Here is a 24,902-nt window from a genome sequence, read left to right as displayed (position 1 = left end):
GCTCATTCTGTCAAGCTGATTCATGCGTGTTGATAGGTGCAAATTATGCGTCGGCCTGCGGCAGCTACGGATGCATTTCGAATACACTTGTATGTCATGGTGGGGTGCACATCTTTCCTGTGTTATTCTATAAAACGACAGCTGTTGATGTGTACGGCTACATTTCAGATACATTTTTGTACATCTGAACAGTAGTAGGACCAATCTACTTTGTTTTATTAGGGATCTAAAGCAATGCTAGTGTGCCCCATGGATTTAAAATTCCCTCTCAAGCATGTCATCCTGGTAATCTACTATGTAAACAAATCATCTGTGTCGAGAAACAATCAGTCTCCTAACACCGGAACTGACCAATGGCATGCATCATTGGCCATTTCCTGATATCAGGGAACACCCACATCAAGAAATGCCCAGAACTGCAGTCTGCAATTACACCATATTAGAATTTCTGCAGACTGCATGCTCATCTCATCCTTGCCAAAAACAACCGACGGGGGCAGCAGCGGGACTGCTGGGAAACCACGGGACACAGCGCAATCCTGGGGCTGGCCATGAATGACAGACACACAAGCTGCAATCTCCAACTACGTCAAACTAATTTTAACTGTAAACCTGGTCATTCAGTCCACATACTGTAATGGCTTGGAAATGGATCTGTCATTGCACAAAGAGAGTCTTTGATTTAGTTTGGTGTGGACCGCCACGGTTAATGGGACTGTTGTTCGTAAACAATCAGAGACAATAGTGGAAATAGTGCTCTGATGTTAAAAGGAACAATAGAGGCTATGAAGACTGTTCCAGTCAACATAGGCCAATCAGTACATAACATGCTGCAGTAGAGTAGCCCATGGCACTCATTTAATCACAAAAAGTCCAGTTTTATTCCGATTCATAATAGGGTATAATTTGATAATAAATAGTAGTGTAATGAGAACATGCCTCACATAATCTCTCAATTACACTTATTAAAGGCTCACCCGCTGAATCATGCATGGCTATTTCAGTGATAAAGTGATATACTGTGGGAAGCATTAAAGACTAATCTAATTACATTTAGTTTTTTCTCCTTTATCTATGCACTTATCCAATGATCACCTCACAGGAGTCAACTGTAATTCTAACTGTCTTAGTTGTCTTAGAGATCATTAAAGTCATCTCAGATACGAAGTTGAAAAAATGCCATGGCTTTTTGTTGGGAGGGAAGAAAATGGGTTTCAAAATGTCTCCAGTAAAATGAGGACAAGAACTACAGTATATTCTGAAAGGTGAACTTTACTTAACAGGTTTACCACAATCAGAAGGACATATTGTTCATGTATTTACTTTGCCGTTACTTTACCTCTGATTTATGACACTGATGGTACTGTACTAGCCAGAAGACATTTACAAATGGTAAAATGTTCACAAAAGACCAGCTTGTTATTGGTAATCAGCATTGTGGAAAATATGTCTTAATTAAAATAGAGGTAGTAAATACTGGGGAGAAATGACACATTTCTCTAAAATATTGAGGAAAAACTATTCTCTATCAAGCTGCTGAAAGACGACACAGTTATGTTGACCATAAGACAAGGATGGGAAAGTTCCACTGACCAGCAGTGGCATCCTGCCCTTTACCACAAAACCCAGAACCCCTCCATAGCTGGGCCTCATGTTGTCCAAGTGGAAACAGGGCCAGAGGACCCAGAGGAGTCTCACCAAGACACTCAGCAGGGTCGCCAGAGGACACGGGACAACGCCTGTCTGATTTGTCAACATTTTCAACAAATCAAGACCAAGTCCTTGCAATTACTAAGGGTTAATTAGGTGACATGACTGGAAGGTTATTACTGCAGGTGAACTGTATCAAACACGCTTCTTACATGTTCATGTTGCGGGAATGGAGTCATGGGTAGTCTGGAAGGTTGATTTAGTATCACAAGGTGACGTTCTTTGTGCTAACCTTAGTTTAAACTGTAACACTGATGTGATTTTAATGCAGACCCTCATGCCCTAAAACAAACCTATGCTTTCACTATTCTAGTGCACATCCCCACATTACAATTACAGATCCAAGAATAGCCAACTGGAGAAATCATTTCATGCAGAACTTTGAATGTAAATTTGAATGACAGAGAATGAGTTTTATTCAAGATAGTTGGCTCAGTGTTTAGGAACTAAACTGTATAAATGCATACTGTATATATATTAGTCAAGGAGTGCTTTTCTGAGAGACACTGCAAATGGTTTCTATCTGCCTTGACAGCCTTCACTATAGTACAAATCTGCTATAGGATCAGAAGTCATTAGAAAAATGGACATTAGAAATGTGTATATGTAATCCCCTCTAAAACACTCTGGCCCCTTGTAGTGGTTGTTATGGAAATACAGCAGGGTGACTGAAATATGTCCATTCATAGCCTGGCCCACTACAATATGCAAGTCACGACTCACCTACTACACAGCATGGTATTCAGTGGGACAGCTGGGATGACGGGCGCTTGAGCTTATGGAGTGTGACCGGACCCTGACAGGAGGTGACAGTTGTGTGGAAGTTGCTGTTTCTCCAGTCTGGTGGCAGAATAAGATAGACCTCCATTTACAGTGCCTTGCGAAAGTATTCGGCCCCCTTGAACATTGTGACCTTTTGCCACATTTCAGGCTTCAAACATAAAGATATAAAACTGTATTTTTTTGTGAAGAATCAACAACAAGTGGGACACAATCATGAAGTGGAACGACATTTATTGGATATTTCAAACTTTTTTAACAAATCAAAAACTGAAAAATTGGGCGTGCAAAATGATTCAGCCCCCTTAAGTTAATACTTTGTAGCGCCACCTTTTGCTGCGATTACAGCTGTAAGTCGCTTGGGGTATGTCTCTATCAGTTTTGCACATCGAGAGACTGAAATTTTTTCCCCATTCCTCCTTGCAAAACAGCTCGAGCTCAGTGAGGTTGGATGGAGAGCATTTGTGAACAGCAGTTTTCAGTTCTTTCCACAGATTCTCGATTGGATTCAGGTCTGGACTTTGACTTGGCCATTCTAACACCTGGATATGTTTATTTTTGAACCATTCCATTGCAGATTTTGCTTTATGTTTTGGATCATTGTCTTGTTGGAAGACAAATCTCCGTCCCAGTCTCAGGTCTTTTGCAGACTCCATCAGGTTTTCTTCCAGAATGGTCCTGTATTTGGCTCCATCCATCTTCCCATCAATTTAACCATCTTCCCTGTCCCTGCTGAAGAAAAGCAGGCCCAAACCATGATGCTGCCACCACCATGTTTGACAGTGGGGATGGTGTGTTCAGCTGTGTTGCTTTTACGCCAAACATAACGTTTTGCATTGTTGCCAAAAAGTTCAATTTTTCATCTGACCAGAGCACCTTCTTCCACATGTTTGGTGTGTCTCCCAGGTGGCTTGTGGCAAACTTTAAACAACACTTTTTATGGATATCTTTAAGAAATGGCTTTCTTCTTGCCACTCTTCCATAAAGGCCAGATTTGTGCAATATACGACTGATTGTTGTCCTATGGACAGAGTCTCCCACCTCAGCTGTAGATCTCTGCAGTTCATCCAGAGTGATCATGGGCCTCTTGGCTGCATCTCTGATCAGTCTTCTCCTTGTATGAGCTGAAAGTTTAGAGGGACGGCCAGGTCTTGGTAGATTTGCAGTGGTCTGATACTCCTTCCATTTCAATATTATCGCTTGCACAGTGCTCCTTGGGATGTTTAAAGCTTGGGAAATCTTTTTGTATCCAAATCTCGGACCTGCCTGGTGTGTTCCTTGTTCTTCATGATGCTCTCTGCGCTTTTAACGGACCTCTGAGACTATCACAGTGCAGGTGCATTTATACGGAGACTTGATTACACACAGGTGGATTGTATTTATCATCATTAGTCATTTAGGTCAACATTGGATCATTCAGAGATCCTCACTGAACTTCTGGAGAGAGTTTGCTGCACTGAAAGTAAAAGGGGCTGAATAATTTTGCACGCCCAATTTTTCAGTTTTTGATTTGTTAAAAAAGTTTGAAATATCCAATAAATGTCGTTCCACTTCATGATTGTGTCCCACTTGTTGTTGATTCTTCACAAAAAATACAGTTTTATATCTTTATGTTTGAAGCCTGAAATGTGGCAAAAGGTCGCAAAGTTCAAGGGGGCCAAATACTTTCGCAAGGCACTGTATAATGGTCAAAACCCTCTGTCTGGAGAGATCACAGATCATGCTCTGGAAATCTGGGAAAAAATCGAGGAATATGTACTAAGGTAAAATGTCAGTAAAGATAGCATCACATTTAACCCTTTCTTCAGACTTAAAATCTACACCCATGACTGTGCATCTGTGGCTATTGTGTTAAATAAAACTCCTTGTAAACTGATATGATGCATTCCAGCAAGTCCCCAATTAGTTGTACTAAGATGACAACTGCCAAAATGTTCCCATTTACCGTCTGCAGATGGAATAGACCTCTCATTTTGTCGCTGTGGTATTAATCAACAAGGAGATGAAGGCTGGCTGTCACTGGACTGCCTTAATGTCACTTAATTTGCTGAGGCCTGGCTGTCACGCTGTCAATCAGAGAGGAGACTCGGGCCAAGCAGGCCAATCCGGTCACACACCACCTGATGTGATTGTATGAAAGCAGCAGGAATTTTGCCGGGCTATTATCCTCATCTTTGTTAAGTAAATGAAACCTGCTCGAATAAACCATTATTTGTGCTGCCCCTTAAAAGCCGAGTTCCAGTAAAGAACTTGGGATGTCACGACTTGCCCCCACTTTACACTAATCCACCCAATTCAGGAGGGAGACTGGGCTACTACCAGTCCCCAAGTGCTGGGGGATAGAAAGGTGTGTTGTAGTGCTCTTACCTCCAACTGATGGCATACTAATATGAGTATGGTACATTTTGGCTATAATGTAATGTGTCAGTTCTTTATGTGACAAACGAATAAGGAATTGGGGGGTGGTTGCGTGTAATTAATGGGACTTGCGAAGCAAATGTCCCATTCTAAATCTTCATCATACTTCATATTATTTTTCTTTGGAACACTACTCCTCCTACACTGTTTAAGCTAGAAACGTCATTCAAACTTTAAAACGTGCCGATTGTTCTGAAATAGTATGCTTGTATACAACGTTTTGATATCTTTTATACTTAAAAAAAAAAAGATTACGCTTTTTTTAAACTTATTTTTTGTCCTCCATCCACTTTCATGGGATTTCCTCAGAATTCTAAAGGGCCATTGTGACGACATGACTCCCAACATTATATTCTATTAACTGTAAACAATGTAACTTTTGACACAAATCAGCTACTTTGACCACTTTACCAAAAACTTTGAACGTATGAAATCGTCCTTTAATTCTCAGAACAGGAATAGCTTCTAACATTCAAGAGGTAGATCCGTTGTAGTAATATATCAACTGCTGTCATTAAAGATGCAGTAAGTCATGTCAGAAGCTAGCAGATTCATTAGTTACCAACAACAGCTGCAGATTCCAATAAAACTACATCATGTTTTGAAGTTCACTTTCCTTGCTTTGTCTAACAACACTACCACAAACTTTTGTTAGGCGGCAGGTAGCCTAGCGGTTAAGAGCATTGGGCCACTAACTGAAAGGTGACCGATTTGAATCTCTGAGCCAACTAGGTGAAAAATCTGTTGATGTGCCCCTTGAGCAAGGCACTTAACCCTGGATAAGAGTGTCTGCTAAATTAGCACGTTTCTCACACTGGTTTTAGCCATCGAGGGAGCAGGACTGCCCAGGTAATTGCAGGGGGGTTGCCTAGCAACACATGCCTTGGAGGGAGCTGTCTTCATAGCGCAACTAATTTCCAATACTAAATGTATTGAACTTGTGTGTGTGCGCGGTGCGCGCGCGTACTGTATGTCTACACCTTATGTCGCCGTTTGCGATGATGCTAACGATAACCTTCTTCTGGTAGAGATGGAAAGGCTTTCCCAAAACCTCCTCAATTAAATGTTAACTACAAAGTAGACCATGCCTACCTAGCAGAATAATATCATGATTATTTGCATCAATACAGTGGCCAATTGTTTAGCAAACTCTGCAATCACATGAGCGCTACAGAAACATCGCTAACAATGGTCTCTTGCTGGTGCTCAGCTGCATTAAAGGGTAACTACACCCAAAAATCTACATTTAATAAAACATTTCCAGACCTCAAAAGTGGTCTCCTGATGTAGTTTAAGTATTGTTGTTTTTCTATTAATAGTGTGATTTTGAGGGAAAACCTGAAAAAATAAAAACAACAACTGGAGAAACGGAGAAAATTACATAAAAAAAAAACTAAAACGGACCCTTTATATGCTATGCTCAGTTAACTTGAGTGTCCCCCCTGGAAGCAGAGGTGCTCTGAGGGAAGGGGTTCCCCCTTTCCGGCCCTCTTCCCACTGATCGCTCTGTCATCAAAATAAGTTGTAAAAAATAAAATATTTGACTTGTTTAAAACTTCAACAATGCCTCATTGTCTTCTGTGCTCTATTATTACGTTGTCATATACTGTGGTATTTTAGTAGGAGAGTATAAAAAAATGTAGTAGTCCGAGTGTAGTTATTTCTGATGAAATGTGTGATCTAACTTTCCCCTCTATCCAAAGTAATAAGGTTGATATAGTAGTATATCAAAGTAATCAGACCAATTATTTTACATTTAACTTTCACTATATTTTAACTGCTTTGTTTGTTTTGTTTAAGTAAAAACTGTAATAACTTCTTCAACGACCACAACTATTATTTTAAACAGGTAGAGCAAGTCCCACAATTTTCTTAATGTCAAATTACCATATATTTTCTTCATTGCTCTTATTGGCACACCAGTCTGCTCACATAAGCCTCATTCATATTTTAGACTTCATGTGCAGCTGTGTTATTTGCTTTGTGTGAGGATGGACAGGACAACAGTGGCCTGTGTATTCTGCAAGTAGGATCCATCCACAGTTTTGTAGTTTCGATAAAATATGCAATTTAACAAACTTGTACAATATTCAGAAAAAACAACAACCCTAAAACCAGCATGTTATTAATGACTTGTTACTCCCACTCCCAACTTGAGCCTACTCTAGAATTTCAGTGTTAATCATGTAAGCTGGCTAATTTATTGATCCTACTATTTGAATTGATTAAGGCTGAACACGTTCGATCAAAGCAACTAATACTGTTACTGCCCCCTGGTGATACAAAGTCTAACATAGTTTGGCCACTGTGATGTTACCTTTTGGATCAGGCAACTATAACACCACACACTACAAAGTGAAGAGAAGATCTGTTAAGCATCGTATTGTTTGGCCTGACAGGGACAGGACAACACAGATGGATGACATTATGCAGAACATGTAAAACAACATGGCATCAAGCTCTATGTTAGTTCAGACTGGACCTCAGAGGTAGACAGTGACAGCACTGTAGAAATGACTGGTGGTGGATGAGAGTAGGGACTGAGTGGCCCCATCGCCGCAGACCTCTCCCCTCCTCCTGGGGGTTAACACTGAGGAGAATGGGTCCAAGAGGGAGACCGGCACCGGGCCGCCCCCTCCCCCCACCACCAAGCCTCTCAGCCTCTCTCCCCTTACCCTGCCCGCCAGCTGCCTCCTCAGCAGTTGCACATTCCACACCAGGAAGTGACAGAGGGGAAAGCAGACCAGAACAAAGCAAAGCACACACAGAGTGGCCACCAAGGGGCACCCTCCAAAGTCCAGTACCTTGTAAATGTAGGGCTTTCCACTGAGGTTGGTTTGGCCTGCCAGCCAGTAGACCACAGCAAACAGGATGTAAAGGCAGCCAATGAGGAGCTGATAGAGGTAGTGGGCCAGGTAGATGGGCGTTGCTGATAGGAGAAGGTCCAGCAGGGCCTGGGCAGAATTTCCCATGTGCATTTTGAGGTTGAATGGGGACAGAGGGTGGTTCTCCATGGGGTAGTCAAGGCTCCAGTAGAGGAAGGACACAGCGAGGCAGAAGGCACACATCAGGCTGTGGAGGAACCACTGCAGTCTCGGGGAGATGAAGAGGAGAGAGGGGAGAGGGAAAGGACCCAAGGGCTCTGCTCCGATTCCACGCTCTCTAGTTTGGTCCCCTAAGAATGAAGAGCAGATATCAGTCAGTTCATTAGTTTCGATAAAGACCAATTCAATCAAGAAATTCAACTTTCACTTAAAACAAAAAGCTGCATGGGCAGCCATCTTATTATCATCACATTTCTGTCTGTGAGCATCCTACCTCCAGAGCAGGTCTTTATTTGGTCCCTGCTGTGGCACCTGACTAGGACTGTGGCACAGGCCAGGTTACAGGAAGCAACCAGGTGGTAGATGACCATCAGGCAGTAGGTCAGGTGGCTGAAGAAGCCACTTGAGATTGGAGAACAGCAGGCCAGAGTACATACACCAAATCAGGGTGTAGAGCAACATGAAGACCCTGTACAGCAAACAAAGTAGACCATGCCTACCTAGCAGAATAATATCATGATTATTTGCATCAATACAGTGGCCAATTGTTTAGCAAACTCTGCAATCACATGAGCGCTACAGAAACATTGCTAACAATGGTCTCTTGCTGGTGCTCAGCTGCATTAAAGGGTAACTACACCCAAAAATCTACATTTAATAAAACATTTCCAGACCTCAAAAGTGGTCTCCTGATGTAGTTTAAGTATTGTTGTTTTTCTATTAATAGTGTGATTTTGCAAACAGACCCAAGGGGCTATGCCCGACTTTGGGAGAGAGGGACAAGAGGACAGAGTCAGTAGTCTAATTTGAAATACAAAGACTACACCTGTTGCCCTTGGACAAGCTCAGAATCCCCAAGTCTACAAAAAGAGGAGCCTGATGGTTCCGTGTGTGAAAATTAATCTTAGTAGATCAGCATGACTGACATCTGTCTGTCTATCCATAAATACCTGTGGCTGCAGCTGGAGCTCCGATCTAGAGAGCGAAAGGTGGAGTTTGGTCAGGGAAAACTCCTCCTTGAACTCCTCTTTCCAGCATTGCGTCCAGCTCAGACCCATATGGATCAAAGTAATAACAGGACAACCTGTGAATAAAATCGACCATTAGTCCTCCGAAACTCCCTTAGATCACCATCTCAAAGACCAAATCAAGGGATGGCTTGATGCAAAACAGACAACAATCACATCACCTTGTCTCCTTAATCAAGTTAGCCGTCATTAAGTTTTTTGTTTTTTTTGTACCTTTATTCAACCAGGCAAGTCAGTTAAGAACAAATTCTTATTTTCAATGACAGCCTAGGGGCAGAACGACAGATTTGTACCTTGTCAGCTCGGGGGTTTGAACCTTCCGGTTACTAGTCCAACGCTCTAACCATTAGGCTACCCTGCCGCCCAAGGTCTCATGACTTGGCTTAAGTTGACAGGACAGAAGGCTCTATTGGATTCACCACACATTCCAGCCACTTTGGCTATTCATCTAATGAGATAACTTCATTACACTGATCTGTCACACTCTGTGATGGTTAAATCCATTATCAACCTGGTGCATAACACAAATACGTCTGAGACGTTGATCAATTTAATTTGGATAGAATACTGTTAATCTATCAAGAGGAAGCCAGGTGAGATCACATACATATGTATATATATAGAACATCTGTCTCCCCTGACATCGGGAGCCTGTTGGAAAAAGGGCTAAATTGTATGCTTAAGGACCAGCGTTGCTCTTTCACTACTCTCCATATACTTCATAATCATGTGCATTCCACACCTCTGTTCAATGGAACCTCTATATCTGGTAGTCCAAAACCACAAAATCAGATACTTCTAACTCTAAACAGGTTACAGTAATATCAAACATTCCTTGCAAGAGTTTACCTTTAGTCAAAACATTACCATAAAGCATAATTTGTCAAAACCCAATAGAGTTGATGCTGGAATCATACCTGTTCTGGTGGATACACAAGCCAGGCGAGGTGAGAAGTAGTATTGAAGGGTAACATTGGGGTTCAAGGATCCAGCGAACTGTCCCAGGAGGAGCAGTTCAGCAATGTCCAGTGAGTCAGACAGGCTGTGGGGAGGGGCAGCCCTCATCACAATACTCCTAAAAATGAAAACTTCCCTATCAAATCAAAGTGCCTCTGTGGCTACAGTGAGTGAACAATTGAAAACTTCAGCACATATGCGAAGGATTGAGACTATGGCAGCAATACTGCAACTTGAAGCACATGTACAAGGATTCACAGAATCAGATTATGTAATTAAAAAAGTATTCTGAAATTTGAAAAAGCAGATGGAGGCACGTAAACACAAAAGTCAAGTTTAATTCTGATCTCTCTCTCAGACAAAAAACCAAAGAGGAGCTTAGCACAGCCACATTTGTATTCCATACAAAATTACAAACTGTACAGAATGCTATTGACAGCATTTTATATGGAAGAAAAAGGCAATAAAGAAAGCTTTTTTTTTTTACTAAATAAAAAAATACATTAAATAGAAGAACTAGCTTGGCCTGTGAAATGCCCAATATCTTCATTATTTATAGCTGTTGTACAAGGCCACAGAGGTCATAAATAACACATTGTTCCTCTTGTTCTTGTCATTTTCACAGTGGTGAGGATAATAGGCAGGTAACAGGGATTGAGGATGGAGTGGATGGCTGTAGTATTTGTTCACTCAATCTCAGTGAAGCGTGCAAACATGGCTTTGCGCACGGCGTCCTTGTAGGTGTCTGATGCGGAGAGTTCGTAGTTGCTTCCCTTGATGCCCAGGCCTGTGCCCTTGGTTCGTAATGAGGCCTGTGTGGAGAGGGCAAGAAGACGCTTATGAAAACAGACAGATTGGGCTCAGGTACCCCCTTAGGTACACCTGCTAATTGGCCACACATATACAAACTCAACACACCGCCATGCACCAACCTGACCTGTCAGGAAATAGCCCAGTGACAAGAAACTACAGGCCATTTAAGCACTCTGCACTAACTCACTGCAGATGAAAAAGGCCTCTAATTTCTCATTTTGGCTGCATAACTCACAGAGATGGGTGCAGTGATGCCCTGCTGGTTGCGGCCCAGGCCCTTGCCCTCCTGCCAGCCCATGGCCTGCAGCATCTTGTTCCCAATGTTGTCACTGGTCAGACCGTCTTTGGTGGGCTGCTCGTAGTTCCTGTGTGTCAGGTGGTTGATGAGAGGTGAATTAATCAAACACTATTAATAAAATGTAATTAATTTATTTCTGATTACTTGAATTGATCAAGGATGTAGTTGGACAATAAAATTCTCGAAACGTGAGACCCCCTGCTTTTGAGATAGGATTGGTTGAAGCCCTTACACTGTGGGGGCAGGAGGCTGATAGAATTTCTTCTTCTTGGGTGCTGGTGGTTCGGGAACACCATACTTATCTCTTCTTTCAGCAGCTCTGTCTCTGTACTTCAGCTACGCAGAATCATGTCAACATAACACAAATTATAATCATTGAAGATCTCGGCATTCTAAAAATGTTCCTGTGAATGTCAAAAATCTTCAAAGAGTAAAGCCTACCTCCATCTCTTTTCTCTCCAACTCTTCCAGCTGGGCCTCAGATAGTTTGGATCTTCTGTGAATTTCCAAGTTTTGCTAAGACAATAAAGCAAAAAAAAAAAAAAAAAAAAGGGGTTAATACTCCCCAGGAACTATGCAATTCACACATTTAAATGCCACGACTAGTCTTGGTCTGACAGTTCAAAATAATATGTGTTCTCACCTTGCTTATGCTAAAAGGCAACTGCACACCCTCAGCAGATGGCAGGGCCAAAAATATCCCTAAATATTTCCCTCCACCCAGACTCAGAGATTAAAGTGCCATTCTGCTGCTTGCCATCCTACCTTGTGCAGGTCTGAGAGCTGCTGGTGACGCAGCAAGGCGTCTTTGCCGGGGAACTGCCTGAGACAGAGCAAGCAGGCCATCTTCTTCCAGTCTGTCAGCTTGTCTGACCCCTCATCACCCACACCTCCACTCTCTGGGTTGGCTGCCTCCTCTGAGTCACTGTCCCCACCAATGTAGGCTGCCACCAGGCCACTCTGCAACACACACAAACCTTTAACTATGAAGTGAGAACCATGCCCCACAATCCACTGGAGAAGTGAGGACTGGGCTTTCCAATAGGGATAGATACAAAGTGATTCCACATCTCACCACCAGATGGCCCAAAACCACTAATAATCCAAGCTGCTATTGTCTTTCTCTGTAGTCTAACAGTAGTGTTTCACAGTGCCATCTCAGCTACATCCTTACCTTGGCTACTGGGGTTTCCGGTTCTCCATTCTTCAGCAGCTCATTCATCACCAATGGCTGGGTCTCAAACCCTGCACCATGCTGGAGGAGCAAAACACAAAATCAGACACTTGCATTTACATTTTAGTCATTTAGCAGACACTCTTATTCCGAGTGATTTACAGGAGTAATTAGGGTTAAGTTCCTTGCTCAAAGGCACTGATAGATTTTTCACCTTGTCGGCTCAGGGATTCGAACCAGCGACCTTTCGGGTTACTGGCCCTACACTCTAACCTCTAGGCTACCTGCCACCCATTGACATGACACCAAACAGTTCATAATCCTTTAATTGAGATAAGTATCCCAGTACCACAGCTGTGACATGATTTAAGAGCCAGCTACAGTATATTGACTCAGAGGGTTATAATCATGAGTACCTTTTTCTCAAAAAGGGTAGAGAAGCCTGCATCGGCAGCGGCAGCCTCTCTCCGGTCCTCATCCCTACCCTGTCCCAGGCCCTGCAAGCTGCTCTTGATGCTCTCCTTCTGCTTGTTTAGGCTCTTGGCCCATCGCTCCATGTCTTTGGCTATCTGAAATGGGAGACAGAGTTACTAACATATCTCACTACATGCATTAGTGCTTCAGTATGAGACTTCCCATGCTTGCAAGAGGTACTTGTCTGCCTGTTACCTGCTGGGCAGACTTGCTTTTGGGCTTGTCCTTCTTCTCCTTGGACTCTGTGCTGGATGAGGCTGTTGAGGAGGCGGAAGCCTGTTCGGAGCTGGAGTCTGCTGCTGCTGCTGTTGTTTCTGCTGCTGCTGGTGCAGGGATGTAGGTCTGTGTCTCACTGTCCCAGTATAGGTACTGCTGGGTCTGGGAGTTGAAGTAGTACTACACAGAGATTTAAAATACATAATAATGACACATCAATCATGATCATTTCCCTGATATGAAGGAAGTCTATAGGGGTGAGAGAGTAGTTACACTGTCTTCAGAAAGTATTCAAAGTGGAATTAAGTTTTCAGAAATGTTTACAAATTCAAAAGAAATGAAAAGCTGATATGTCTTCAGTCAATAAGTATTCAACCCCTTTATTATGGCAAGCCTAAATAAGTTCAGGAGTAAAAATGTACTTAATAAGTCACATAATAAGTTGCATGGACTCACTGTGTGCAATAATAGCGTTTAACATGATTTTTGAACGACTACCTCATTATGTACCCGACACATACAATTATCTGTAAAGTCCCTCAGTTGAGTAGTGAATTTCAAACACAGATTCAACCGCAAAGACCAAGAAGGTTTTCCAATGCCTCGCAAAGGGCACCTATTGGTAGATGGCTAAACGTTTAAAAAAGCAGACATTGAATGTCCTTTCGAGCATGGTGAAATTATTAATTACACTATAATTATATATATATTTTTTACACTAGAAATACACCCATCACTACAAATATACATTCCTTCTTAAGTCAGTTGCCTGAGAGTAAAGAAACCATCCCAGGGATTTCACCATGAGGCCAATGGTGACTTTAAAAAAGTTAGAGTTAAATGGCTGTGATAAGGCACTTAAGTAAAACTGCAAAAAATACAATACTGAGTACAACCAGTCATATTTTCAAGCATGGTGGTGGCTGCATCATGTTATGGGTATGCTTGTCATCTGCAAGGACTAGGGAGTTTTTTGGGGGGATAAAAAGAAACGGAACACAGCTAAGCACAAGCAACATCCTAGAGGAAAACCTGGTTCAGTCTGCTTTCCAACAGACACAGACACAGGGAGATGAATTCACCTTTCAGCAGAACAATAAACTAAAACACAAGGCCAAATCTACACTGGAGTTGCTTACCAAGATAACATTGAATGTTCCTGAGTGGCCTAGTTACAGTTTGACTTAAAATTGTCTTGAAAATCTTTAGCAAGACTTGAAATGGCTGTCTAGCAATGATCAACAACCAACTTGACAAAGCTTGAAGAATTGTACAAATAATCATGTGCAAATCCAGGTGCACAAAGCTCTTTGAGACTTACCCAGAAAGACTCAGCTGTAATCGCTGCCAAAGGTGATTCTAACATGTATTGCCTCAGGGGTGTGAATACTTTATGTATTTAATTTTCAATACATTTGAAAACCTTTCTAAAATCATGTTGTTTTCACTTGGACATTATGGGGTATTGTTTGTTGATGGTTGAGCATTTGTATATTTTTTTTTAATCCATTTTGAATTCAGGCTGTAACACAAAATGTGGAATAAGTCAAAAGATATGAATACTTTCCGAAGGCACTATACATACCTGGCTGTTAGGGTCGTAGTACAGACCAGTCTGTGGATCGTAGTAGTACCCAGATGACTCATCATATTGGTAAGCAGAGGTGTCAGGAACAACTGGTTAAAAGAAACAGTAGATACATTGTATTGAATGACCTTCAGGTATTCAATGTATGGCAATGATGTTCAAATTAAATTAAGAATGGAAATCCCTTCTTACCAGATGTGCTTTCAGGGAAAGTAGCAGCTCCAGGGGAGGCTGCCAAAGCAGCTGCTGCTGTTCTCAGTGAAGAGGTGGCAACTCTGGAACTGGTTGCCTGTGGTGGCACATCAATCTGCCCAACTAGTTGGTGCGCCTGTGGGTGGAAAAACAACAGCACCACATGTTCAACTGCTGCACTCATCCGTATTGACAACACCCGATTGAGCAGCATGTGTGTAACAAGCATCATAAATGTTGATGTGAGCTCTTAAGCGCTACCTGTATGGTAGGCTGGCTGAGGAGGTGATGTTGGTAGATCTGTGTGGTCTGGGAAACAACCACACCTGCTGCTGTAGGGACCAGGGCCTTCACTCCTGGTGCAGCTGCCATTAAAATACACGAACCATGATTAAAGTCATAACATAAACCAGACAGTCTGAGTCACTAGTTGTAGTGTTAAGACGCACTGTGAAGTAGACGTCGGTCTATTTGGATTCTCACCTCCTAATATTCCGTCTCCAGGAGCAGGATCCAACACAGCAGGCTGCTGAGGCCACGACAGATAATCCTGCCCATACTGAAAGACAAATATTATACATGTTGCTTAAAACTATCTTTAAAGTTCAATTTACTGACTATCTGTCCCTGATGCACAGCTTCAGGTTTAAAGAGCATCCCCCACTTGGTGTGGAACGATGAGTTGAGTTGGCCTCCAAAGAGTACTGACCTGTGTGTGCTGTGCACAGCCCTCCTGCAGGGAACCATAGTCTGTGGTAGCACCCAGGGCCTGCTTTGGCTGAAAGACGGAAAGAGACCAAGGCATGAGAACAGAGTGGTGGGACCACAACTACATGATTTAGATAAAGTGACATGAGGTGCAGAGGGAGTAGTCATAGTGATACCTGGCTGGAGGACCACTGAGCAGCAGCAATGGCTGTGCTGGCAACGGAGAAGGCACTGACTCTGTTTCCATCTGGCATCAGCAGGTCTCTGTCGGGGAAACACAAAGAAATGAGATCTGGATTTTGGTGTGGGAGGATGCATGTTTAATCTTCCTGTTCCTATGGTGCTTTCCTATAGCTGTGTACGGAGTGAGTATGTGGTGTATTGTTTGGTAAAGGGAGACAGAGTCATGACTCACTTCCTGGCACTCTTCGCATAATCCACCCCAATAGTCTTCCCATCCAGCTTCAGAGGGGGCTGCAGGCCCTGGAGGATTGTCAGTAGCTGGGAAGCCTCCTACACAGGAATAAGAATAAGGATTGCAGACATACTGTCAACATGAGACCTAACTTAGCCAATCATATTACAATGACAATGTGCATCATTCTGATGACAACACGCATACCAGTGGAGAGGAGAGCTGTACAAAGGCGAAGCCTCTGTTCTGTCCTGTCTGTTTGTCCTTGATCAGACGGATGTTGCCCGGAGAAAGGATGGCGTAGGGAGCCAGGGTCGTCATGATGGCCTCAACGCTGGAGAGGGGAGCGATGTTTCTCAAGATGATCGCTGTCAAGAAAATAAGAGAATGTTCCTACTCTTCCTATCAATAGCCACACACCAAGGCACACAGAATGGTTAGAAGATGGTACTCACTGTCACCACAGTAGTCTCCAGCTTGCTTAGGCTCTAAGTTCCAGTCACTGGGGCCAGCAGACTCTGACCCCTCTGTTTAAAACACAATAGCAAAGTAGTTCTATCAAGGCCCACCCAGCAACTATGATATCACCTGGGATTGGCCACTGGACTTTCACATCAAGGGTCTAGAATGTGATACTTGATAATCACTGGTCTCTTTTGCTGAGCCATCCACATTGGGGATGCAAGTATGAACACCGGGCTACTTACCTACTTTGACTGCTCCACATCTGAAGCACCTCAGCCTCTTCCGGAAATTGTACAGACCGCACTGCAAGCAACCGGTTACATTGTTTTCACTCAGTTGAATTAAACTTTAACGACAAAATAGTGTATCTAGAAACATTGATGGAAACTATGAGTGAAACCATTTGGCAACACAAAACATAGAAGGGATTTGGTCTGTGGAGTAGGAAACATGGAGGTGGAGAAGAGGGGATACTTACAGCATTGCAGAGCCAGTTTTCAAATGTGTGTCTCCGGTTGCTGTAGTGCATAGCCACACACTTTCCCTGGATCATCAGCTTATTCTGTAAGATCAAAAGCCACCAGTTATTTTTGCTTCCTCAACTCCTAGCCACACAGTCAGGTGAGATTCTCATACTATCACACCCCATGAGCGAGCACAGCCGGGAAGGGAAAGAGTTGCTAGGTTCACACTCGCTTAGGTACAACCCCTCAGAGAACACAGGGGTGAGTAGATCAGACAGAGACACATGGAGGGAGTGAGAGAGAGAAGAGAAGAGAGAGAAGAGAGAGAAAGCTACGAGATAGCTACAAGGGGAGGTAGAGATAGAGAGCTAGAGAGAGAGAGAGATAGAGAAAGGGGAGTGCATGTGCTGGGTAGGATTCTAGCAGTGTGTCGGACCGGAGTGCTACCAGCCCGTCCTTGGCCCATTCCCTCGTCTTCGGTTTGAAAGGTGGAGGATGTGTAATGGGCCAAGAGACTGAGCTGGAGCAAAGTGTGCTATGTGGAACCCTGCCCTTGGGGTAGCCATATCAAAACATGGCTATGTGAGACACCCAGAACCAAAGAGCATCTAAACTCTCAAAGTAAAATCCTTATTTTCTTAAAATATACACTTATTTAGCTACACAACAGCACACACAAAATGAGCTACCTCCTCTTTTGATTGCTTAAATCCAGTCTTCATTCCAAATGTTAAAAATGTATAAGTTGACACTTTGTATGGTGAGCTTCAGAGGGTCCAATGCTAATCTTGCACATTTTTATTGTACAGGAATTATTGTATTATTGTAGACTATTTTTTTCTGTCTAACCTGTTTAAACTAGAATCTCTGTTAGAATAATCCATCTAGTTCATGATATTATAAAGACAACTTAAAGAAATCAGATTCATGTAACAAAAGCGTTGGTGCTGTCCTTTGTCTATGTAGGACCCTCAGCTCTCAGCAAATGGTCACTTATACAGCAAATTTCTCAAAGGTCAGTCTCTCAAGACATCTGTTTGTTATTTTGGGCTCTGATCTCCAAGACAAAATCTAGACTTGGCGATTGTTGAAGCAACCTGATTGGTCTCCATCCATCGGGTAGCATCTTGCAAGTGATAAAACTCCACGAAGGCGAAACCTCTGCTTATACCTAGAGACAGCATTCAAATATAGACGGGAGTTGTGTTAGTCAGAGTGCTTTGGCACAACATTCAAACTCTGTCACAGTCTGCTTCACAACCCATTACAAGTGAAACAGTGGGATTTACTTTGAAGAGGGTAGGGGAGGGGTAACCTTTGCCATAGCATGAAAGCCTTCAGATGACAGTGCTTGGACCACACTTGACTGATTGCCACGCAAAGATGATAAGATGTGAAGTGTTAAAAAAAAATAAAAAAATGAGACAAGTACACCCACTTACCAAAGGGGTATCCAACGAAGCACATTTGAGGAGTTAGCGAGGTAACTTTGGTCAACTCAGAGTTCAACTTGGGATAACCAGTCACACGAAAATGGCTCACCTTTTAGCCAGGTAAATTACTATGGCAACGAATCCTTCAGAACTAACCTGCTCCAGGGCAGGCTAACTCAGGGCTAACTCCACTTACCCTGAATGAAATGACAGAGCAGAGAGTTGAGGACCAGTGAAATCAGATTCCCTCTTGCAAAGATTGATTCATCATCCCCTTCATTAGGAAGACGACGGAGTCAATATTTTATTAATAAAAAATGTTTGTGTTAAAATATCACATTACACTTTTTATGACAGAACGCATTTTAAACTTCATGCAATGTAAAACACTTGTATGACTTAATAAATAAAAAAATATCGATATGAGTGAGGAAAAAGGGTGCTTGTGCATTGATAAGCACACCAAATACAGCATTAATAATAAGTAATAAAATAAACCATAGCCTGCTGAATTTGCAAGATAACTTTTCTTTCATTTTGAGTTCGGCACAAATGAAAATGTGGCACTGACTCACCCATGGATTGATGTTTCAGCATTGTCTCAATGAAAGGTTTGTAGCCATGTGCGACATGCACACACAGTTACAAGCCTGCTAGAGTTAGCGTCAGACGGACAAGCAATATCCACTGTCGTAGTACGGACGAAGACTGAGCTGGAATGTGAAGCAAACTGAGGCTGGTCAGCTTTATAAAAACCCTGAGTACATCTAGCTTGCTTCGAAGGATACCCTTATGGTCTCAATCTCATCTACAAATAAAAACAATCCACAAAAGAAAAGACCCACTGGTGTAGGTGTGGTGAAGGTTCCTTTGCTATGGCAAATATGATTGATATTGGAGGCAAGGTGGCGTGTGTGGGGTGGTAGTGTGTGTGGAGCCGAATCAACCTGAGGCTCCAGACAACAACTCTCACCTGTCCTCTTCTTCATCAGCCGGATGTCCACAGGCTGGGGTCCCTGCAGCTGCTCAAGAGCAGCCTGGATCTGAAACACAGGAGGGGAACATTCAGTGGGCCACGGTTCACTATATTCAAGAGAGGTCACAATCCACAATGTATGTTTCCTATTATACACATCAATACTGCATATGACATGCTAGCCTCTATACGCAAGCTCTGTGAAGCATATATTATCAGTAGTTATATCAACGTGCGGTTAGGAATAAAGAGGACCTACAGCTTCCTCTGTGACATAGAGGGACAGGCCCCGGAGCATGATGGTCTTGCTCTCCTCCTGCCCCAACTCCATCTTATAATCCTGCTCTTGATAATCGCCATCAGACTGATAGCCATCTTCAGACCTGTCACTGTTGTGGCGCTTTCGCCTTCTCTGCAAGAAGAAAACATTTGTTAACTGAAGAGGGCAAGCAACATTACATCTGAGAACAACAGCTCTTCATGGCAAACAGCCCAGTACAGAACATGTTTTTGATGAATGCATGTCCAAGGTCAATGAGATCCCCATGACCGTAACTTGATTCCTTGAGTCTCACCTCAGGGCCGTCTCGCTCTCTGCGCTCATCAAAACGGTCAGTGTGTCTCTCGTCACTCCAGCGCTGGTCATAATCCCTATCTTGCTCTCTGTCCCGTCTTTCACGCCACTCTGGATCATCTCGCCCCCGGTCTGACGCATACCTCCCACTACGCTCACTTCGGCCAAACCTCAGAACATAAGCACACAAGGTAACATGATTCACATGACATATTCAGCTAATGCATTCCTAGCTCAATAATGGACTAAAGGAGCCAAACGTTACTCCTTATAGTCCAAGGACCTTACATGTTCTGTTTAGAGGTGAATTTTCTCTGGAAGCCAAAACAGCCAAATACTCCAACTAAACATGAATTGATTTTCAATTGCAGTACGGTTCTAGCAACATAAAGCCCTGTACTTTCATATCAAAATAATTTGACAAATGCTAAATATTCACTTACTGTTCACTGTTTTAATACAATTGCAGACATTATTTTTCCAGTGACAACACAGGTGTTCGTAGACGCAGATAGCTAATTAGCACAGGTACGCCTCTGTCTTCCGTCCGTTTACAAGCCCTGTAACATGGAAATATGGCCGTGTGGGAACCCTCACTCTATAAAATGTATGTGGCAATTTAACCTTTGATTTCTTGCTGATATGAAAGATACTTTCCTTATGTTTCCAAAACCATACTGCAAGCGATGCGTTTTAATGTACAGAACTAGCGTCAGGCCCCTTAAAGCTGCAATATGTAACATTTAGGGCGACCCGACCAAATTCACAATGAGTTATAGATATGTCATTCTCATTGAAAGCAAGTCTAAGAAGCGATAGATATGTTCTGTGAGCGCTATTTCTATGCTTCCGGTTCTTATGTTTAGTTTTTGCATCTTTTACTTTCGGTTTTGTACACCAGCTGAAAATACAATATTTTTGGTTATTTTAAAGATATTTCACAGCGGTTTAGATTGTACAATTATTATGCATTGCTTGTTTTGTCACAAACTTAAATTAGGCAAACTAAGCGAATTTTAGCAACCAGGAAATGGCAGAGCCTTTCTGCATATTGCACCTTTAACAAATCACCCAAGGACAGAAGACACTATTGTCAATAGGCGCTAAAGGTACTTTGCATCTATGAATGGGGCATTACTAGAAAATACCATGTTTGTCAGAAGAGTGCATTGCATTCAGAGATAACAACCCTACCTATACATTTGTTTACACTGAGCTGCACTGGGGTCGGAACACAATCATAGCGCACGTTTACATGCACACTACAGAGTATGGCATTATTCACGTAAACACCGTACTTTGTTTATCTTAAATCGGCGTAAGATCATATTCGAAGTAAGCATACGCTGATTAAAACACCTGCTTTTCTGAGCAATTTCAAATTATTAAGAAATGTAAACAGCTTTCTTATATATATATATATATATCTTATATATAGTTTACACATACAAACTTTATATGTCCGAACTCAGAATCAAATTGTCTTTGCAAAAATAACAGTCACCATAGTAGAAAACGTATTTTGTTTGCGGATTTTCTGCATTTATCAAAAGTCCCATCAGTAGCCTGACTTCAGATGTGTCCATGTAAACAGGATAATTAGGGAAATCGTTCTTCTGGTACTGCATGTAAATGTTTTAAATTACAAATAATATACTGAACAAAAATATAAATGCAACATGCTACAGTTCATATGAAGAAATCAGTCAATTGAAATAAATTAATTAGGTCCTAATCTATGAATTTTACATGACTGAATAGAGATATGAATCGGTTGGTCAAAGATAACTTAAAAAAAAAATGGGCCTCTGGATCTCATCACAGTATTTCTGTACATTCAAATTGCCATTGATAAAATGCAATTGTGTTTGCTGTCCGTAGCCTATGCCTGCCAATACCATAACCCCACCACCACGGGGCACTCTGTTAACATCGTTGACATCAGCAAACCGCTCGCCCACACTACGCCATACACGTGGTCTGCGGTTGTGAGGCCGGTTGGACATACTGCCAAATTCTCCAAAACAACGTTGGAGGCAACTTATGGTAGAGAAATTAACATTAAATTCTCTGACAACAGCTTTGGTGGAAATTCCGGCAGTCAGCATGCCAATTGCATGCTCCCTCAAAACTTGAGATATCGGTGGCACTGTGTTGTGGCACAGTGTTGTGTGACAAAACTGCACATTTTAGAGTGGCCTTTTATTGTCCCCAGCAGAAGGCACACCTGTGTAATGATCATGTTGTTTAATCAGCTTCTTGATATGGCACACCTGTCCAGTGGATGGATAATCTTGGCAAAGGAGAAATAGGATATTTTATTTCAGCTCATGAAACCAACACTTTACATGTTGCAGTTCAGTGTATTAACCTGACTATCCACAATAATCACATGATTGTGTGCATGTAACCATGCGCTATAATTACATTAAGAAACCATGGAGCCGCCTTGAGATGTGGGTCGGAAAATGTACCTCAATGCAGGGACGGGACATGCCACAGTACTCCTAATTGTACAGTTAAAACTGGCAGTATTTCAATCTTCTCAATGGAGCAGTGTGGATAAAGGTACAACCTAGTACAGTAGCATATCCAATCCCGGCATTGAGGTACGTTTTCGATCCATATATCGCACTGTGCATGGTGCCTTAATGTAACTATGACTGCGTTCCGACCTCAGTGCAGCTCAGTGTAAACAAACGTAATGGTAGTGTCGGTATCTTCTGGCAATCTTTACTCCTGAGTCAGGCATAAAGGTCGGAGAAATTCTCACCTCTTGTCAGCGCCCATGTTTCACTGCTGAACAGCAACAGCCAGGCTTACAAATGAACTGTAGGGATGCAAAATGAATGTTGCATCAATTACTAAACTTGTTGAAATGAGAAATAGTTCAACACTAATTTACTTCTAACGTTATTGCTTAAAAACAATGCTAGCTGGCTAACTTGGCTATCTAGCTAGCTAAGGATGTAGCAAGCGACACAAGTCTCGGCTAGTACTTACCTAACTAACTCCTATTTTAGCTAGCTAGGTCTTTGCCAAGTACACAGATTAAAAATAACGTTAGCTAGGTGAGATGATTGAACAGCCAAGGATTATCTTGCTAGAACAGATTTGCTAGCAGTTGATAGCAATGTAAATTGAATACTTACCAGTTAAATAAAGTATCAAGGCCTGGCTTTCGTGGCCTGTTTTATAACATTACAAAGAAAAATGTATTTCCCTCTGATTCCTTCTTTAGTTTTGTGCCAGCATACAGCTAACGTTAGCTAGCTAGCTACTGTTGTAAATCCAAAGGAATGGGTAATGGTTAGATGGGATACAGTTTGTCAAAAATCCTTTTCCTCATCTAAACGAATTATCCTAACCTACTACGTTCATTCGGTCATGGCTAGAAAGGATATCGAATTTGTCACAGTGACGTCATAGTCCCGTCTGCTCGACTCGCGCTGATGTAGCTAGAGTTGCGTTGCCTGAAATCGGGAATAGTATATTTATAAACAGGAGAAAAGGAACACATTTGTTCTAAACAAAAAGTATAAAGCGTATGGACAGAATGTAGAGTTCGAATTTAATCAAGGAGAGATAGTAATCTAGGTCATTAGTAAACTAGCTAACTAACGCCTTTGCGTTGACTAACGCGTTAGATAGCTAGCTAACGTTAGTGAAGTAGACATACGTGTGTGTTATTAATCGATTTTAGATTATCCGGCTATAGAGATTAACTACTATTCTAATTTGTTTAATTTATAAAATCTCGTTGTTCCCTATGATGGAACCCTACGCCTGTCAAATCAAATGTATTTATAAAGCCACTAGACTATGGCAAGGATAAACATGCGAGTGATAAAAGGGAAACACAAACGGTAATTAATCAAATGTTTACAACGATGCACAATGAAGGTGATTATGATTGACTGATATTGGGAGGAGGGGATGGATGCCTGTCAGGAAAGGAGAGATAAGAGAAGGTGAGAGTTTGAGAAATGTATGAATGAAATGTTATTTTCGTGTCAAATCGACAATTGGCAACCCATTCCTTTTGGGATTAATTGACACAAACATTACAATAATTCACGATGGTAATGAAATGATCATTATTCTTACGGTATTCTCTGCATTGCGCATCGCATAAAGAGTGAACAAATGTAAGGTAAAAATCAATACACAATAGTAAATAAGGTTATCCAAACAATAATTATATCCCTGGAGCAGTAAAATAATATACATACAGTGTATATACACATACATACAACATATACTGAAAAATAAATACTGAAAAAAAGAAACAGAAGGCAATCGAACCCAGTCTGGCACAAAGAGAAGATTCATATGGGAGACAAGCCTATACACAATCCTAAACTCGTCAAAAAATGAAATGTCCATTTTTCAGGACCCTGTCTTTCAAAGATAATTCGTAAAAATCCAAATAACTTCACAGATCTTCATTGTAAAGGGTTTTCCATGTTTGTTCAATTAACCATAAACAATGAACATGCACCTGTGGAACGGTCATTAAGACACTAACAACTTACACACGGGCAATTAAGGTCACAGTTATGAAAACTTAGGACACTAAAGAGGCCTTTCTACTGGCTGAAAAAAAACAAAAGAAAAACGCCCAGGGTCCCTGCTCATCTGCGTGAACGTGCCTTAGGCATGCTGCAAGGAGGCATGAGGACTGCAGATGTGGCCAGGGCAATAAATTGCAATGTCCGTGCTGTGAGATGCCTAAGACAGCGCTACAGGGAGACAGGATGGACAGCTGATCGTCCTTGCAGTGGCAGACCACGTGTAACAACACCTGCACAGGATCGGTACATCGGAACATCACACCTGCGTTACAGATACAGGATGGCAACAACAACTGCCCAAGTTACACCGGGAACGCACAATCCCTCCATCAGTGCTCAGACTGTCCGCAATAGGCTGAGAGAGGCTGGACTGAGGGATTGTAGGCCTGTTGTAAGGCAGTTCCTCACCAGACATCACAGGCAACAACGTCGCCTATGGGCACAAACCCTTCGTCGCTGGACCAGACAGGACTGGCAAAAAGTGCTCTTCACTGATGAGTCACGGTTTTGTCTCACCAGGGGTGATGGTCGGATTCGTGTTTATCGTCGAAGGAATGAGCGTTATGCCGAGGCCTGTACTCTGGAGCAGGATCGATTTGGA

At 42.2% G+C, this 24,902-nt stretch overlaps 2 protein-coding genes across 5 annotated transcripts; both read right to left on the bottom strand.

Annotated features, from left to right (window-relative positions):
* Nucleotides 1-4,134: 4,134 nt before the first annotated feature.
* LOC110494276 lies at nucleotides 4,135-8,579 on the bottom strand. The gene is made up of 2 exons (XM_021569221.2): nucleotides 8,227-8,579; nucleotides 4,135-8,083 (listed from the first exon to the last, which is right to left on the bottom strand). The coding sequence occupies exons 1-2, from the start codon at nucleotides 8,321-8,323 to the stop codon at nucleotides 7,392-7,394; spliced, it is 789 nt and encodes a 262-aa protein (XP_021424896.2). The 5' UTR covers nucleotides 8,324-8,579; the 3' UTR covers nucleotides 4,135-7,391.
* A 1,675-nt stretch (nucleotides 8,580-10,254) lies between these two features.
* LOC110494275 (RNA-binding protein 5) lies at nucleotides 10,255-23,149 on the bottom strand. 4 transcript variants are annotated; one of them, XM_036950360.1, is made up of 26 exons: nucleotides 22,880-23,149; nucleotides 22,501-22,557; nucleotides 21,955-22,020; nucleotides 19,729-19,897; nucleotides 19,413-19,565; nucleotides 19,151-19,220; nucleotides 17,842-17,915; nucleotides 16,759-16,842; nucleotides 16,523-16,583; nucleotides 16,271-16,342; nucleotides 16,023-16,183; nucleotides 15,816-15,913; nucleotides 15,577-15,664; nucleotides 15,402-15,470; nucleotides 15,176-15,251; nucleotides 14,954-15,057; nucleotides 14,693-14,828; nucleotides 14,498-14,589; nucleotides 12,892-13,092; nucleotides 12,639-12,791; nucleotides 12,223-12,303; nucleotides 11,814-12,008; nucleotides 11,490-11,564; nucleotides 11,281-11,384; nucleotides 10,986-11,115; nucleotides 10,255-10,749 (listed from the first exon to the last, which is right to left on the bottom strand). In XM_036950360.1, exons 5-26 carry the CDS (start codon nucleotides 19,482-19,484, stop codon nucleotides 10,624-10,626), a joined length of 2,322 nt encoding a protein of 773 aa, XP_036806255.1. In that variant the 5' UTR covers nucleotides 19,485-19,565; nucleotides 19,729-19,897; nucleotides 21,955-22,020; nucleotides 22,501-22,557; nucleotides 22,880-23,149; the 3' UTR covers nucleotides 10,255-10,623. The 4 variants fall into 4 exon arrangements, with proteins under 4 accessions (XP_036806255.1, XP_036806256.1, XP_021424893.1 ...); XM_036950361.1 differs by lacking the exon at nucleotides 21,955-22,020 and adding an exon at nucleotides 20,171-20,287; XM_021569218.2 differs by lacking the exon at nucleotides 21,955-22,020.
* Between the last annotated feature and the right edge of the window lie 1,753 nt (nucleotides 23,150-24,902).

Source organism: Oncorhynchus mykiss, chromosome 17, assembly GCF_013265735.2.
Source record: "Oncorhynchus mykiss isolate Arlee chromosome 17, USDA_OmykA_1.1, whole genome shotgun sequence".
Lineage (NCBI taxonomy): Eukaryota > Metazoa > Chordata > Actinopteri > Salmoniformes > Salmonidae > Oncorhynchus > Oncorhynchus mykiss.
The sequence above is the reverse complement of the archived record's forward strand: the minus strand, read 5'-3'. Positions and strand labels throughout refer to the sequence as shown.